Source organism: Bison bison, unplaced genomic scaffold (assembly GCF_000754665.1).
Source record: "Bison bison bison isolate TAMUID 2011002044 unplaced genomic scaffold, Bison_UMD1.0 scf7180017862127, whole genome shotgun sequence".
Taxonomy (NCBI): domain Eukaryota; kingdom Metazoa; phylum Chordata; class Mammalia; order Artiodactyla; family Bovidae; genus Bison; species Bison bison.
Genome location: NW_011492699.1, coordinates 30,128 through 46,627, shown reverse-complemented (window position 1 = coordinate 46,627; position 16,500 = coordinate 30,128). Strand labels below are relative to the sequence as shown.

The 16,500-nt window shown below is 43.9% G+C and overlaps 1 protein-coding gene across 1 annotated transcript; it reads left to right on the top strand.

Annotated features, from left to right (window-relative positions):
* The first annotated feature begins 1,465 nt into the window (after window positions 1-1,465).
* On the top strand, window positions 1,466-8,808 carry LOC104983239 (cationic amino acid transporter 3-like). Its single transcript, XM_010832680.1, has 11 exons — window positions 1,466-1,835; window positions 2,434-2,592; window positions 6,078-6,248; window positions 6,446-6,565; window positions 6,712-6,934; window positions 7,099-7,238; window positions 7,332-7,434; window positions 7,617-7,813; window positions 8,012-8,178; window positions 8,426-8,534; window positions 8,687-8,808. Exons 1-11 carry the CDS (start codon window positions 1,466-1,468, stop codon window positions 8,806-8,808), a joined length of 1,881 nt encoding a protein of 626 aa, XP_010830982.1.
* The last annotated feature ends 7,692 nt before the right edge of the window (window positions 8,809-16,500 follow it).

Genomic DNA, 16,500 nt, shown 5'->3' with positions numbered 1-16,500 from the left:
TGTCCCAAAGCAACAGGAAACACAGTCCTGTCATTTCTGATTCACAATGAACACTAGTCCCCCCTCCCTCCAGGCACTTGGGAGACCACTGTAGTTTGATGCTTTGACTCAGCTGGGCTAGAGTCTGTTCAGTTCAGTTCAGTAGCACAGTCGTGTCCGATTCTTTGTGACCCCATGATTCGCAGCATGCCAGGCCTCCCTGTCCATCACCAACTCCCAGAGTTCACTCAAACTCAGGTCCATCGAGTCAGTGATGCCATCCAGCCATCTCATCCTCCGCCATCCCCTTCTCCTCCTTCCCCCAATCCCTCCCAGCATCAGAGTCTTTTCCAATGAGTCAATCTTCACATGAGGTGGCCAAAGTATTGGAGTTTCAGCCTCAGCATCAGTCCTTCTGTGCCTCCCCTCAAATATCATCTTATTCTTCCCCAGGACAGTTACTATTCCATGTCACTCTGCAAACAATGAAACAGAAAGTTTCCAGGTTTCAGGGTCCTTGGTGAAAAAAAGTGCAGAGTTTGAGCGCTCTGCTCAGCAAGCCCCTAAAAGACTCACTTCACCCCTATCAAAGAGGGGAGGGAATAATGATAATTTGTTCTATTGTGCAGGGGAAAGGAGAAAAAAGATGAAATGTAGTTTCAGCAAAATCAGACAAGCTTGGCTGGTTGATTTCGATTCAAAAATCACCATTCTCACCTATCCAACTAATGCCAACTAAGCACCTATGATGTGCCAGGCTCCGTGATGGAAACTTTTGCTTCTATAGGGGCAGAAGACTTGGCTTTCTAGATTCTTCAGCTGAGATAACAATTCAATTGACATAAGACAGTTGGACACAGTTAGTTTAATATGTACAGGAGCCCCATAAAATTTTTTGAGGCTCAAAGACTGTCAGAAAATTGAAGCTTATATGACCCCCTGAGTTAAGGAGAAAGGGGTGGGGATCTGGGTCTTCAAATGGGAGGAAGACCATGCACAGAAGGATGAGAAGAGCAAGTGCCTGGTGAACAAATGTTTGCCCACTCCAAGCAGGTAAGTCTTTCTGAGATTAAAAAGTTCTCTGTGGTAATAGCTCTCTTCCAGGCATAGGTCTCCGAATCTACATTGTTTTGAACAATTGAGGGAGAGGTAAAGAGCTTCTCCTGAATCTAATGGGTCTTAATTAACTTTAGCTCAAAACAATTTACTGGTCAAAGGGGCACATTTGGGGAGACATAATACACTCCGTCTCACTTCTTTTCAAGCAAACTTTCCAGTAACTTTGAGACAAATTAGAAGTCTTCTCTATGATTGTAGAAACCAAATCTCAGAGATGGAGAGCTTGCCCAGTGTGTCCTTTTACCACCTGCTCCATCACTTCCTTACTCCATAGAACTGGACCCCAGTGCCAAGGGCGGATGGACATTCTTAACGGCTTTATGTCTTCTTTCCTCAGCAGACTATAGCCTCCTCAACTACGTCTAGGATGTTGCTTCAGTTTGTTCATCAATTTGGTCAAAAGCTCACCCGCAAGCAGCTACTGGAACCCATAGATGAGTCTGAGAGACCCGTGGCTCATCTGAACACCCTAAACCTGGTGAACGTGGGTGTGGGCAGGATGTTGATAGTTGGCATATACATTCTGGCTGGTGCACTGGCCAAGTTCATAGCTGGACCAGCAACCATCATCTCATTCTTGGTGGCTGCCATGTTTTCTATATTATCTGGGCTCTGCTATGCTGAATTTGGGGCCTGGGTACCACGCTCCGGTTCTACATATTTCTACAGCTATGTCACAATGGGTCAAGTCTATGCCTTCATCATTGGTTGGAACTCCATACTTCTCTTAGTTACGGGTGAGACGATGGGCCAGCAAATGGTGTGGGGCTTAAGCCTGGGAAACTATGTTGGAGGATTGGGTTCTCAGTCATTCATGAGCACTTTATTCTTGGCCTCGTGAAGGGAAGTTGATAATAGTGTCAGGAAGACCCCACAACTACATTCAACTCGGTTCTATCCTGTGTCCTTAAATGATGGACCATGAACCCAGGAGAAAAAGGAACTGTAGGGAATGGGTGAGAGGGAGGCATGTCCCACAGGTTGATCCCCTCATCATAGTGAAGTCTTTGCTCAGTTGTTGCCTTCCTGGGATTTTCCTTTACCACTTTATTTCAAATTTCATGCCTATACCAGCCCTCCCATTCCCACTTATGTGTTTTCTTTTCTTGTATAACATTGATCTCCTCCTAACATATTAAAACACCTGACATTTTGGTGAATCATTTGGGTCTACTCTCCCCAACTCATGAAAAAAACTCTTTGATATTTTGTATTTTGTAGCAGGTATTTGTATATATAGGCTTTTTGTATATACAGGTATTTTATCTGTGTTTTTAGATACTATGGCACATCAATTTTTGTTTGTCAATGAACGCTCCTCTTCTGCCTCTGCAGGCACTGCCGCCTTGGCCAGGGCCTCGAGTTACATCTTTGACAGCCTGATTGGAAATCACATCTCTCAGGCATTACAGGAAACTTTCTCTCTGCAGCTGCCTTACTCCCTGGCCACATATGCAGACTTTTTTGCCCTGGGCCTGGTACTGCTGATGACAGGTGAGACAGGGCTCAACAACAGGATGGAAAGAGCAGGGTGTGGAATGGGAGCTGGTGTAGGAAAGGCTTGGTGTGGCAGAATGGTGGGGGATTAGAAATAGAAAGAATGGTCTTGAAATAGAAGCTAAGACATAGACCATTGTTTTCCACCCTTGGCACTACTGACAATTTGGGCTTATCATTCTTTGGTGTGAAGGGACTGTCCTGTGAATTTTAATTTCTTTTCTTAATCATTATTGAGTGTTGAGTGTCATCTTGGCCTTTGCTCACTAGATACCAGTGACATCCACCCACCCCCAACTGTGGCAATCAGGGTGTCTCCAGACAGTGCCAATGTCCCTTGGGGAATAAAATTACCCCAAGCTGAGAATCATTTACTTAGACCAACAAGTCTTCCTTTGTACTGAGGCCAAAGATTTTTTTTTTAATTGACAGGAAGTTCACATAGCATAAAATTAACCACTTTGTACCTCTTCCCAGCTTCAGTCATAAATAACTGACATACAACATTGTGTAAGATTAAGGTGTACATCTTGCTTTGTTAGACATGTATTCTGAGAAGATTGCCACAATAATTAACATCTTAAAGTGTACAATTCAGTAGCGTTAGGCACATCTGTAATGTTGGGCAACCATCACCTCCATCTAGTTCCAAACACGTTCAACACCTCTGTGCCCACTAAGCAGTCACTGTCTGTTTGTCCACCACCACCAACTGCCAGCCCTGAGCAACTATTTCTCTGCTTCCTGTTGTTGTTCAGTCACTAAGTCATATCCAACTCTTTGCAACCCCATGGATTATGTATGCCAAGCTCCTCTGTCCTCCACTATCTTCTGGAGTTTGCTCAAATTTATGTCCATTGAGTCAGTGATACTATCCAACATTTCATTCACTGTCACCCTCTTCTCCTTCTGCCCTCAATCTTACCCAGCATCAGAATCTTTTCCAATGAGTCAGTTCTGCCCATCAGGTGGCCAAAATTTTGGAGCTTCAGCATCAGTCCTTCCAATGAATATTCAGGGTTGATTTCCTTTAGGATTGATTCGTTTGTTCCCCTTGCTGTCAAAGGGACTCTCAAGAGTCTTCTCCAACACCACAGTTCAAAAGCATCAGTTCTTTGGTGCTCAGCCTTCTTATGGTCCAACTCTCACATCTGTACATGACTATTGGAAAAACCATAGCTTTGACTATATGGACCTTTGTAGGCAAAGTGATGGCCCTGCTTTTTAATATGCTGTCCATGTTTGCCATAGCTTTCCTTTCAAGAAGCAAATATCTTTTAATTTCATGGCTGCAGTCACTGTCTGCCGGAGAAGGCAATGGCACCCCACTCCAGTACTCTTGCTTGGAAAATCCCATGGTCGGAGGAGCCTGTTAGGCTGCAATCCATGGGGTCGCTAAGAGTTGGACACGACTGAGCAACTTCACTTTCACTTTTCACTTTCATGCATTGGAGAAGGAAATGGCAGCCCACTCCAGTGTTCTTGCCTGGAGAATCCCAGGGACAGGGGAGCCTGGTGGGCTGCCATCTATGGGGTCACACAGAGTCGGACACGACTTAAGTGACTTAGCATAGCAGTCACTGTCTGCAGTGATTTCGGAGCCCAAGAAAAGAAAATCTGTCACTGCTGCCACTTTTTCCTCTTCTATTTGCCAGGAAGTGATGGGACCAGATGCTATGGTCTTAGCTTTATTAATGTTGAGTTTTAAGCCAGCTTTTTCACTCTCCTATTTCACTTTCATCACAAAGCTCTTTAAGCTGTGATTTCAGTTGTAACCTGATTATGGGTTTTCTCCATCCCTCTAGTGTCATAGCAATAAAGTCTTTGCTTGATGACTAGATACAAAAAAAAAAAAAGAAGCTCTTTAGTTCATGTTCATTTTCTGCCATTAGGGTGGTATCATCTACATATCTGAGATTGTTGATATTTTTCCTGGCAATCTTGATTCCAGCTTGTGCTTCATCCAGCTTGGCATTTTGCATGATGTACTCTGCATGTAAGTTAAATAAGCAGGGTGACAATATACAGCCTTGATATAGTCCTTTCCCAATTTGGAACCAGTCCATTATTCTATGTCCAGTTCTAGGTGTTTCTTCTTGACCTGCATAGATTTCTCAGGATACAGGTAAAGTGGTCTGGAATTCCTATCTCTTTAAGAATTTTCACAGTTTGTGTGATCCACACAGCCAAAATCTTTAGTGTAGTCAAATGAAGCAGAAGTATATGATTCATTGGTATTTCCCCCCGCGTTCCCTGTGATCCAATGAATGTTGGCAATTTGATCTCTGATCCTTTGCATTTTCTTAACTCTGTTGTACATCTGAAAGTTCTTGATTCCCATATTGCTGAAGCATAGCTTTGAAGGATTTTGAGCATAACCTTGAAGCATGTGAAATGAGTGCAATTGTACAGTAGTTTGAGCATTCTTTGGCATTGCCCTTCTTTGGGATTGGAATGAAAACTGATCTAGAAGTCCTGAAGCTACTGTTGAGTTTCCCAAGTTTGCTCACGTATCAACTACAGCACTTTCACAGCATCATCTTTTAGGATTTGAAATCGCTCAGCTGGAATTCCATCACCTTCACTAGCTTTGTTTGTACTATTGCTTCCTAAGACCCACTTGACTTCACACTCCAGGATGTCTGGTTCTAGGTGAATGACCACACTATCTTGGTTATCCAGACCACTGAGACATTTTTTTTTGTATAGTTCTGGGTATTCGTGCCACCTCTTCTAAATCTCTTCTGCTTCTGTTAGTTCCTTACCATTTCTGTCCTTTATCATCCCCATCCTTTCATGAAATGTTCCCTTAATATCCCAGGTTTTCTTGAAGAGATCTCTAGTCTTTCCCACTCTGCTGTTTTCCTCTATTTCTTTGCATTGTTCATTTAAGATGGCTTTCTTGTCTCTCCCTGCTATTCTCTGGAATTCTGCATCCAGTTGGTTATATCTTTCCCTTTCTCCTTTGTCTTTCACTTCTCATCTTCCCTCACCTATTTGTAAAGCCTCCTCAGACACCCATTTTGCCTTTCTGCATTTCTTTTCCTTGGGGATGGTTTTGGTCACTGCCTCATGTACAGTGTTAGGAATCCTGGCCCTAGTTCTTCAGGCAGTCTGCCTACCAGATCTAATTCCTTGAATCTATTTGTCACCTCCACTGTTTAATTATAATGGATTTTATTTAGGTCATACCTGAATGGTCTGGTAGTTTTCCCTACTTTCTTCAATTTAAGCCTGAATTTTGCAATAAGGAACTGATGATCTGAGCTACAATCAGCTCCAGGTCTTTCTTTTACTGACTGTATAGAGCCTCTCCACCTTCAGCTACAAAAAATATAATAAATCTGATTTCAGTATTGAACTTCTGGTGATGTCCAAGTGAAGAGTCATCTTTTGTGTTGTTGAAAAAGGGTGTTTCTATGACTAGTATATCTATAAATGTATCAATAATTTGAGTGTTTCATATTACATCTTTCCCACAGGACTACGGCTTCTGGGAGCTCGTGAGTCAATCCTGGTTACAAAAATATCCATAGGAATAAACATTTTGGTTCTCATTTTCATTACCATCACTGGCTTCATTAAGGGAGATCTGCATAACTGGAAGCTCACAGAACAGGACTACAAACTGAACACATCTGGATCCAGAGACATCTATGGTTAGGACTGTAATATTGGCCATAATATACGGTTGATGGGCATGCAGAGCTGGTATGGTGTGGACTAAAGATATCTGGGCTGTTGGGTCCAGATGAAGCAAGTCCTGGAGCCCAGGACTTGAGGTATGAAGGGAGAAGCTCAAGAGATGGAAGAACACACCTCACCCACTTTCTTTCTCTTTCCTTCTCTCACCGTAGCTTGGGCCCTTTGGGTTCTGGAGGGTTTGCACCTTTCGGCTTTGAAGGGATTCTCCAGGGAACAGCTACATGTTTCTACTATTTTTTTGGTGCTGATGTTCTTGCCACTAAAGGTAACATGGTCACTGTGTGTCCCATCTGAGGTTTGGGAACAGACTGGCTGCCTCTGGCTTTGAGGAAACCTGAATGAGGAGTACAATAAGGAAGGGGATTTTTCCCAGTGTGTTTTCCTGACTCAACACTTCTTCCCTTTCTGCAGGGGCAGAAGCTATAAATCCTCATCGTTCCATCCCCTGGAGCATCTTGATCACCATCTTTATCTGCTTTTTGGCTTACTCTGGTGTCTCAGTGGCACTCACCCTCATGGTGCCCTACTACCTGATTCAGCCTCACAACCCTTTGCCACAAGCCATTCTCCATAGTTTGTGGCTCCCCGCCACATACATCATGACAGTTGGTACCCTCTGTGCTCTTATATTCAGGTCAGTGCCATGGTTTCCTCCCTGTCTACTGTCAATGCTCAGATCTCCAAACCCTTAGGATTGGTAAAGAAGACAGAGAGACACCTTACCCCAAGCCGACAAGAGAGCAGAAGCCCTGGTCTGTCCTTCTCCACATCCTTACATGCTTCCATCTTCTCTTCCAGACTCCATACTGCCATGTTCAAAATGCCTACTTTGATCTACACAATGGCAGAGGACGGGCTCCTTTTCCGGGTGCTTACCCGGATCCACGTCCGCACAGGCATCCATGTCCTGGCCATGATGTCTGCTGCAAATCTTGCAGGTTAAAAAACATTTTTTGAAACCCATGCTTTAACTTACATATTTTCAGCTGTTTCTCACTCCCTTCTCCACCTTGTTTGCGCCCTCATTCTAGGGATCATGGCGTTACTCTTCAGATTCACAGATCTTGTGGATCTCGTGTCAGTCAGGACCCTGCTCATTTACTCCCTGGTGGCATTTTCTATTCTTGTCCTCAGGTGAGACCCCACTACACCTCGGTAGGGAGTCTTGGAGATTAGTTGGGAGGTAAACGTCTTCTGCCTTCATGCTATCTTCTAAAAGTCCTGCTCTGCTTAAGACAGGACACATGTGAAATAGGCTGTGTGATGTTGGATGAGTAGGGGCTGCTGCTAATATTGCCTTAAAACCTCTAATTCAGGTACCAGCCAGACCAGAATTTAAGCAAGAATGAGAACACAGAGGAGGAAATTGAGATGCCTGTCCCTGATGAACATCCGCTGGACTCTGAACCTGAAGCAAGAAACTCAAACATTCTAAAGAGTCTGTGGTTCCCTATCAGCACCATCCCCACTAGGAAATCTGGCCAGATTGTCTATGGATGTGCCTCACTACTCGGTGAGCAGTGGGATTTCTCTTTGGTCGTTTGCTGAAATTGACAGTATGGTGTTGGAGTGTGTATTTTGTCAACTGAGGAGTCCTGGTGATATGAGGGCCCTTGCTGAGGTGGGCAGCCTGGGGAGAGGGGTGGCCCAAGGTCTTGACATCTTCAGCTTCTGAAGTTGAACCTGTTCTCCTCCACCTTGACCCCTGTAGTTCTCCTGATGATAATCTTGAGCCTGATCCTGGTCCAGTGGTCCAGTCAGGGGTTTTCTGGAGACTCCAAGTACACACCAGTGGCTGTGCTGCTGCTGCTGCTCATCATTGGAGTCATGGTCATCATCTGGAGGCAGCCCCAGAACCCCATTCCTCTTTATTTTAAGGTAAGTGACCTTATGTGCCCAAACTGTCCACCTGGAGTGAACATGCTTCATGGTCTAAACATCCAGGGAGTGAGGGGAACTGCTAAAACCAACAGACTCTTCCTGATCCCCCTCAGTACTTTACATACATGGTCTGAGTAGGCACTGAATACACAGACTGAAGGCTGGTCTTCTTGCCCACTTGGGGTAGAGACTCTCATTCAGGCATCTGGGGTGTGTTCAGGGATGAACTAACTCTGCCCCACAGGTCCCTGCTCTGCCTGTCCTCCCACTGGTGAGCATCCTTGTGAACATTTACTTGATGATGCAGATAACTTCTGGGACCAGGGCCATATTTGGCATCTGGAATGTGATCGGTAAGTGGCTTTCTGGCATAAAGAGACCCCTTGAGTGACAGATCCCAAACTGAGCTCCCCTAAACTTCTTGACCACCATAGGAGACCTATTGGATGTTTGTAACCAGGAAGAGTGCCTGCTTATCCTTCTCATTTTCTCATTTCCTTACTAGGATTTCTCATATACTTTGGATACGGGATCCGACACAGCCTGGAGGAGAACGATGAGCAACAACCACCAGCTTCCACCTCCCAGACTCTTGACAAAAACACCCCTAGTCCTGAGTCATCTTAACCACAAGTCATAGATGCTGTGTAGAATCCCTGTATACATAGGAGGTGTCTTCTGCTACATGAACACTTTCAGCCTCTATGGAGTGTGAAGGTGTATGCATCTACAGCCCTGTCTTTATTGCCAGTGGACAAAGTGACTTTAATGTTTTCTAATTTTTAAGTAAGCTTTTCAAAGCATGATGTACATACAGAAAAACACATGCTTCTGAAGTTTGCAGCAATACCGATTTTCACAAAGAAAGTACAACAACATAACAGTGGGAGAAAGACAATGTTAACCTGGCACCTGAGAAACAACTCCTTGTTCCCATCTCCAGCCTGAGCACAGAGCTGGCCACTTGAGGAGGAAACATAGGTAATCATGTATTGTGTAAGAGTTACACCTTAAATATTCAGTCATCAATAAGTTTGAAGTAAAAGGTCAGTTTTCATTCCAATCCCAAGAAAGGTAATGCCAAAGAATGTTCAAACTACCAAACAACTGTGCTCATTTCACAGCCTAGCAAGAAAATGCTCAAAATCCTAAGCTAGACTTCAGCAGTACATGAACTGACAACTTCCAGATTCAAGCTAGGTTTAGAAAAGGTAGATGAACTAGAGATCAAATTGCCTACAATTGTTGGATCACAAAGAAAGCAAGGCAATTCCAGAAAAACATCAACTTCTGCTTCATTAACTATGCCAAACCCTTTGACTGTGTGGACCACAACTAACTGTGGAATATCCTTAAAGAGATGGGAATACCAGACCATCTTACCTGTCTCTTGAGAAACCTGTATGCAGGTCAAAAAGCAACAGTTAGAATCAGACATGGAATGGTGGACTGGTTCACAACTGGCAAGGGAGTATGATAAGGCTATATATTGTTCCCCTCTTATTTAAATTATATGCAGAGTACATGATGCAAAATGCTGGGCTGGATGAATCACAAGCTGGAATCAAGATTGCCAGGAGAAGTATCAACAACCTCAGATGATACCATCCTAATGACAGAAAGTGAAGAGGAAATAAAGAGCCTCTTGATAAAGATGAAAGAGGAGAGCGAAAAGCCTGGCTTAACACTTAGTATTCAAAAATACTAAGATCATAGCATCTGGTCCTGTTACTTCCTGGCAAATAGAGGAAAAAGTGGAAGCAGTGACAGATTTTCTTTCCTTTGACTCCAAAATCACTGCAGACAATGACTGTAGCCATGAAATTAAAAAACACTTGATCCTTGAAAAGAAACCTATGACAAACCTAGACAGCATATTAAAAAGCAGAGAGATTACTTTGTCGACAAAGGTTTGTCTAGTCAAAGCTGCAGTTTTTCCAGTAGTCGTGTATGGATGTGAGAGTTCGGCCATAAAGAAGGCTGAACACTGCAGAATTGATGCTTTTGAAAACTGTGGTGCTGGGTAAGACTCTCGAGAGTCCTTTGTACTGCAAGGCGATCAAACCAGAAAACTCTAAAGGAAATCAACCCTGAATATCCATTGGAAGGATTGATGCTGAAGTTGAAGCTCCAATACTTTGGCCACATGATGTGCAGAGCTGATTCAATGGAAAAGACCCTGATTCTGGGAAAGCTGAGGGCAGGAGGAGAAGAGGGAACAGGCAATGAGATGTTTAGATAGCATCACTGACTCAATGGACACCTCCAGGAGATAGTGGAGGATAGAGGAGCCTGGTGTGCTGCATTCCACGTGGTCACAAAGACTTGTACATGACTTAGCAACTGAACAACCACAACAGGACCCTGCAGGCATGCCTCTGAGATATTCCTGGTTTGATTCCAGACTACTATAGTGAAGAGAACTGGCAATAAAGAGAATCACACAAATTTTTTTATTTAACCAACTCAATGGACCTTGGTTTGGGTGGACTCCGGGAGTTGGTGATGGACAAGGAGGCCTGGCTTGCTGCAGTTCATGGGATGGCAAAGAGTTGGACACAACTGAGTGACTGAACTGAACTGACTGCATATAAACTTATGTTTACACTACACTGTAGTCTATTCAGTGTGCTATATATTCTCTCTAAAAAATGTACATACTTTAACTTAAAAGTACTTTATTGCTGAAAAATGCTAGCTGTCATCTGACAACCCAGAGTTGCCACAAAACCTCAGTTTGCAGAAACTGCAGCATCTGCAAAGCACAATAAAATGATATCTGCTTGTACATGTGTATGTATATATTGAAAGATGTATAGTTATTAAGCACAAAAGATATATATGTATTAAAGTATAGGTGCCAAGGTTCATTGTTGATCTAAAATCAATGCATCTAGATGTCCTGTAATACTATTTGCTAAATCTGTCACCTCTTGGTATCTCTGTATGGTCTCCACATCATAATAACCTCTTGACATTTGGGATTAGTCAAACTTCGTTAGGGCCCATCCTCATGACCTCATTTATCTTAATTACCTCTTTAAGGCCCCCAAACAAAATACAGTCACATTCTGAAGTCCTGGGGATCAGGAATTCAACATATGGATTTGAATGAAGGGACATGCATTCGCCTCTTCACACTTTTGACCACCATTTGCTTCCCAGTGGCTAAAACAGTGTCTGAAATACAATAAGTGCTCAGTTATATTTGATGAGATATTTAATGAAAGAATCATATGTACATGTAATATTTTACATGACCCAAGATGGGGAACTTTTTATTTACCAATAATTATCAAAGGGAGACCACAGTATTTGTTTGGGGAAAATGATATTTTATTAAAAGACTTGGAACAGAAAATGAGACTTTAAGGTCATGTCTAATCTATGACTGGTCTTCCCTGGTGGCCCCATGGTAAAGAATCCACCTGCCAATGCAGGAGACATGTTCAGTCCCTCGATTGGGAAGATCCCCTGGAGGAGGAGATAGCAACTGTTTCCAGTGTTCTTGCCTGGAAAATCCCATGGACAGAGGAGCCTGGCGGGATACAGTCCAGGGGGTTGAAAAAAGAGTCAGACATGACTTAGAGACTGCTGCTGCTGCTGCTGCTGCTAAGTCGCTTCAGTCATGTCCGACTCTGTGTGGCCCCATAGACGACAGCACATCAGGCTTCCCTGTCCCTGGGATTTTCCAGACAGGAACACTGGAGTGGGTTGCCATTTCCTTCTCCAGTGCATGAAAGTGAAAAGTGAAAAGTGAAAGTGAAGTCGCTCAGTCATGTCCGACCCTGTGCGACCCCATGTACTGCAGCCTACCAGGCTCCTCCGTCCATGGGATTTTCCAGGCAAGAGTACTGGAGTGGGTTGCCATTGCCTTCTCCAGATTTAGAGACTAAACAACAACAATTCTTAGCTGGTGCTGGCTAGATAATTTCACAGGAGAGAAAAAATGCAGAGAGAAATTGGGAAGAGGAGAGAGAAGAGAGGGGTGAGAAGGTGGTGAAGGGTTCTGTGAGATGAGCAACTCTTCCCTTGGTCTGATCTCACTTTCATATGAAAACCATGAAGTGATTGATGTAGGTAGGCATCTCACAGAAAGAAAGATTTTTTAAATGATTATTCTTGGTGTAGATTGATGAGGGGGAAAAACAGTTGGCAGAAGAAGGAGAAAGAGCAAATCATTAGTGTGTTATTCCATGAATGTGTTATTTAAATAGGTGGTTCCCACAGATCGCAGGAAGTCAGTGAGTGGTTGGGAGCAGGGCAAGAAGGTGAGGAAGGGGTTTGGGAGATGACTGAGGGTCTGCTGTCTTTCCAGGGATAAGGATACAACATGGACACCCTCCAGAAGTCACAGATTCCTCTCCCCCCACCCCATGCCTACCCACTCTACTGGCCATGTGAACCTGGAAACGTCACCTAACCTTCCTTCTAACTGTCTAAAAGCTTGGCAAAGAAGTGGAGAAATAAGACACAGGATGAGTCCTTACATAACCTGTGTAACCTATGTAAGATGGGAATTTCAGAGTTGAGGTGCTTGGCTCAGTTGATGGAAAATTTAACAATCAAAGTAAGAAAAAAGAAAAGAGAACTTTGGTTATTTTTGTAACATCCAGATTTTTAAGATAATATCCTGAATTGTGATTGATAATCTACCAGGACATATCAGATTTTTAGGAATTTCATATAATTTTTAGAACACATATTAATAACACTTATCCTTCCAATATAACCTAAGAAGGTTTATCATCACTTATTTGAGAATGCATGTGTGCTTAGGCACTTCAGTCGTGTCTGACTCTTTGAGACCCAACAGACTATAGCCTGACAGGCTCCTCTGTCCATGGGATTCTCCTGGCAAGGATACTGGAGTGGGTTGCCCTGCACTCTTCCAGGGGACCTGCTGATGGTACCCATGTAATTATATGTGCCAGTATGCCTAATTGTAATGAGGTAGCTATCATTCCTTGAGATGTTTTAGGAGCTTTCTGAAAAATCCCCAGAATAGCTAGAGGTCAAAAAATATTTCATTTGGGGCTTCTTTGGTGGCTCAGTGGTAAATCTGCCTGCCAAGGCAGGAGACATGGGTTCTGACACGGGCAGATTCTCATGTGTGAAAGCACTTGCAGAAGGTCAGCTTTCCTGCAGAGAGGTTCTGGCACTCCAAAAAAAATAAAAACAATTCTGGTCAAAGCAAAGTTGGAGGTGAGAGAATCTTTCCCCTCCCCCACACAAGGAAACATCCCCCCACAGAAAAGGGGAGTGATGAGTGAATGCTCAGCTACCCTAGTTCTGCAGGACATCGCAGAAGACACCTAAGAAGGACATCCACAGCAGCATCAGAGACCTGAGACGGGACCTCCATGAGGAGCGAGAGGAAAAATATTTGGAAAGACACAGATAAACATTTCAAAGGGGGTGAAAAGGATTGCTTTTCTCAGTGAGTCCATTCACATGCCTCTGGGAGCACCACACCAGGGAATGTCTCTGCTGCATCCACAGGAACCCTCAGTACCCCGAGTGCTGGACCCACACCTCCCCACACTCTTTGGGGGCTCCTTGTGGGACCCTCCCCCTGCAATGTCCTGGGGATCTCAGGTAGACAAGAAGCAGGCTCAGAAAACCAGTCCCCGCTCTGGGCGAGGGCGCCCGCAGACTGGAGCTCTAGAGCCACCTTCTGGAAATCCAGAGACAAGTTTCCAGGAGGCAGCCTGGTGGGTTGTCAGAGCAGAGATACAGAAAAGCTTAAGAATTCTCCCACAAGGCCTCCCTGGTGGTTCAGTGGTTAAGAATCCGCCTGCCAAGGCAGAGGACCCAGGTTCAATCCCCTGTCTCGGAGGACCCCATATGCCACGGGGCAACGAAGCCCACATGCCACAACTACTGCAGCCTGTGCTCTGCAGCAAGAGAAGCCACCCAAGGAGAAGCCCGTGCACCGCAACTAGGGAAAGACTGTGCAGTAACCAAGATCCAGGGCAGACACACTTCATCAATTAATTTAAGATTATTAAAAAGGATTATCCCACAAGAGGGAGCAGAAAGAGTGAAATAAGTGTACTGATACAAAGACAGAGAAAATCCCAGAAAATAACTCCACCATGAAACAACAGTACCCCAGTTGAAGTTAACCACCAAAGATTGAAGGTGGTGTCTACTACAAATACAAAAGTATAGTATAGAATTATACTCACAGTTCTACTCACCTTCATCCTCTTGGGAGCAGCCTCTCCACTGAGGAATTTAGTACCACTTTAATTCCCAGAATTTTCTGCTTTGAGTCAGATGAGAGAAACTCAGAGAAGGCTTCTTTCTGCATCTGTTGCGTCTCAGGTGTTTTCCCTTTAAAATAATCTTCCTAACAACTCTGGGTTCAAGAGCATCCCCACACAACCAACTAAAACTCACCACAACAGCTTAAGCTGCTTCATTCCTTTTGTGGAGTTGGCTTTTCAAGGATAGACACTTAGATCAATGGGATAGAATCGACAGTCCTGAGACAAATACTTACATTTATGGTTCGTTTTACCCATGGGAACCAAGACAATACAATGGGTAAAAGATAATGTCATCAACAATAGTGCTCAGACAAGTATACATCCATATGCAAATAAATAAACCTGGACCACTACTTCACAGTAAAAAAAAAAAAAAAGAAAGAAAAATTAACGGAAGCTTGAACTACGACATGTCGTCCCCACAGTGACAGTGTCTGGCTGGTGTTTTAGCAAGTGTGTCACTTGTTGTATGTCAGAATCTTGTCCACTCTCTAACCCCTCGCTACTTGCTCATCCCTCCCCTCCGACTCCTGATTTTTACCTTCTGTGAGACCTACTGCTTTTGACCTCCTTCACCATATCTCCCTTTCCTCCCTTGGTGCTCAGTCTTCCCAGAAAACAGACTCCTCGGGATCCTATTCCATCCCTTTGTGCAAGGCTGGCTGCAGACATGGCACTTGTTCAATGCTTTTGTTGCTTGAATTCACATCAGAGACTGTAAACTCCCCTTCTCCTGGTTGGGGTCCAGCTGGGCTTGGGGGTCGGTCCCCCACATTGGAGTGTCTCAGGTCAGGTGCAGGCTGTGGGGAGTTGAGTCATGTAAGAGGACTGGGTAGGAGGAGGAGTGTGAGTGGGTCCCCAGTTCTGCTTAGGGTCCTTGATGATCAATGAATTCAAGTGTTCCTGGAAATAATCAAGAAACACAATAGAGATGGAAAGGTTATATTTGACGCACACTGAGGATTATAGTGTGACAAGGACGAGCCAGCCTCTCTGAGAGCTCTGAGGAACTGCTCTGCTCAAGCATGGTTTCCAGCACAGTCTTATACCTCATGCATACAAAGCTCACACATCAACACGACAGGGTGTATTCCTTCAAGGTTTCAAAAGAGACAGACCTAGTACATAGACAGTGAGACAGCAGGACTCTGGTTTCTGAGAAGGGAACCTTATCTTCCAGGGAGTGTTAACCCAGACACCATAAGAAGGGATTTGCAGATTTTCTTTACCTCAATGGTTAAAGCAGATGAGCTGTGAGGGTCTGACAGGCTGTCTTAGTTCACACACAGTTCAGGCTGAACCATGGATGAGCCCAAATGACTTCCCCATGCCTTAATATGTGAACATCCTCTCCATCACAAGCAGATAAAAAATCTTAGAACCGTATGATCCAGCAATTCTATCTCTGAGGATGTACCCAGAACAATTGAAATCACACCCTGGAAGAGATATATGTTCACTCAGGTTCATAGCAGCTCTATTCACAATATTTAAATCATGAAAGCAAACTGACTATCCATTTACCAAAGAATAGGTAAACCAAATATGGTATATACCAATAATAAAGTATTATTCAGCATTTAAAAAGAAGAGAAGGGACTTCCCTGGTGGTCTAGTGGTTAAGAATCTTCCTTGCAATGCAATGTATATCGGTCAATCCCCAGTCAGGGAACTAAAATCCCACATGCCCCCAGAGCAAGTCTGAGAGCTGCAACTAAATAAAGCTTTCCAGCTGCAACAAAGACTCAGCACAGCTAAAATGTTTTTTAAATGTTTTTTTTTTAACTTTACAATATTGTATTGGTTTTGCCAAATATCTAAATGAATCCACCACAGGTATACATGTGTTCCCCATCCTGAACCTTCCTCCCTCCTCCCTCCCCATACCATCCCTCTGGGTCATCCCAGTGCACCAGCCCCAAGCATCCAGTATCGTGCATTGAACCTGGACTGGCGACTCGTTTCATATATGATATTATACGTATTTCAATGCCATTCTCCCAAATCATCCCACCCTCTCCCTCTCCCACAGAGTCCAAAAGAC

What these genes read in the sequence shown, in the direction of transcription:
- LOC104983239 (XM_010832680.1), top strand. Translation starts at nt 1,466, where the DNA reads ATGTTGCTTCAGTTTGTTCATCAATTTGGTCAAAAGCTCACCCGCAAG. An exon ending in CATACTTCTCTTAGTTACGG is followed by an intron (nt 1,836 to 2,433) that starts GTGAGACGATGG and finishes CTGCCTCTGCAG; the next exon opens with GCACTGCCGCCTTGGCCAGG. An exon ending in TGGATGTGCCTCACTACTCG is followed by an intron (nt 7,814 to 8,011) that starts GTGAGCAGTGGG and finishes TGACCCCTGTAG; the next exon opens with TTCTCCTGATGATAATCTTG.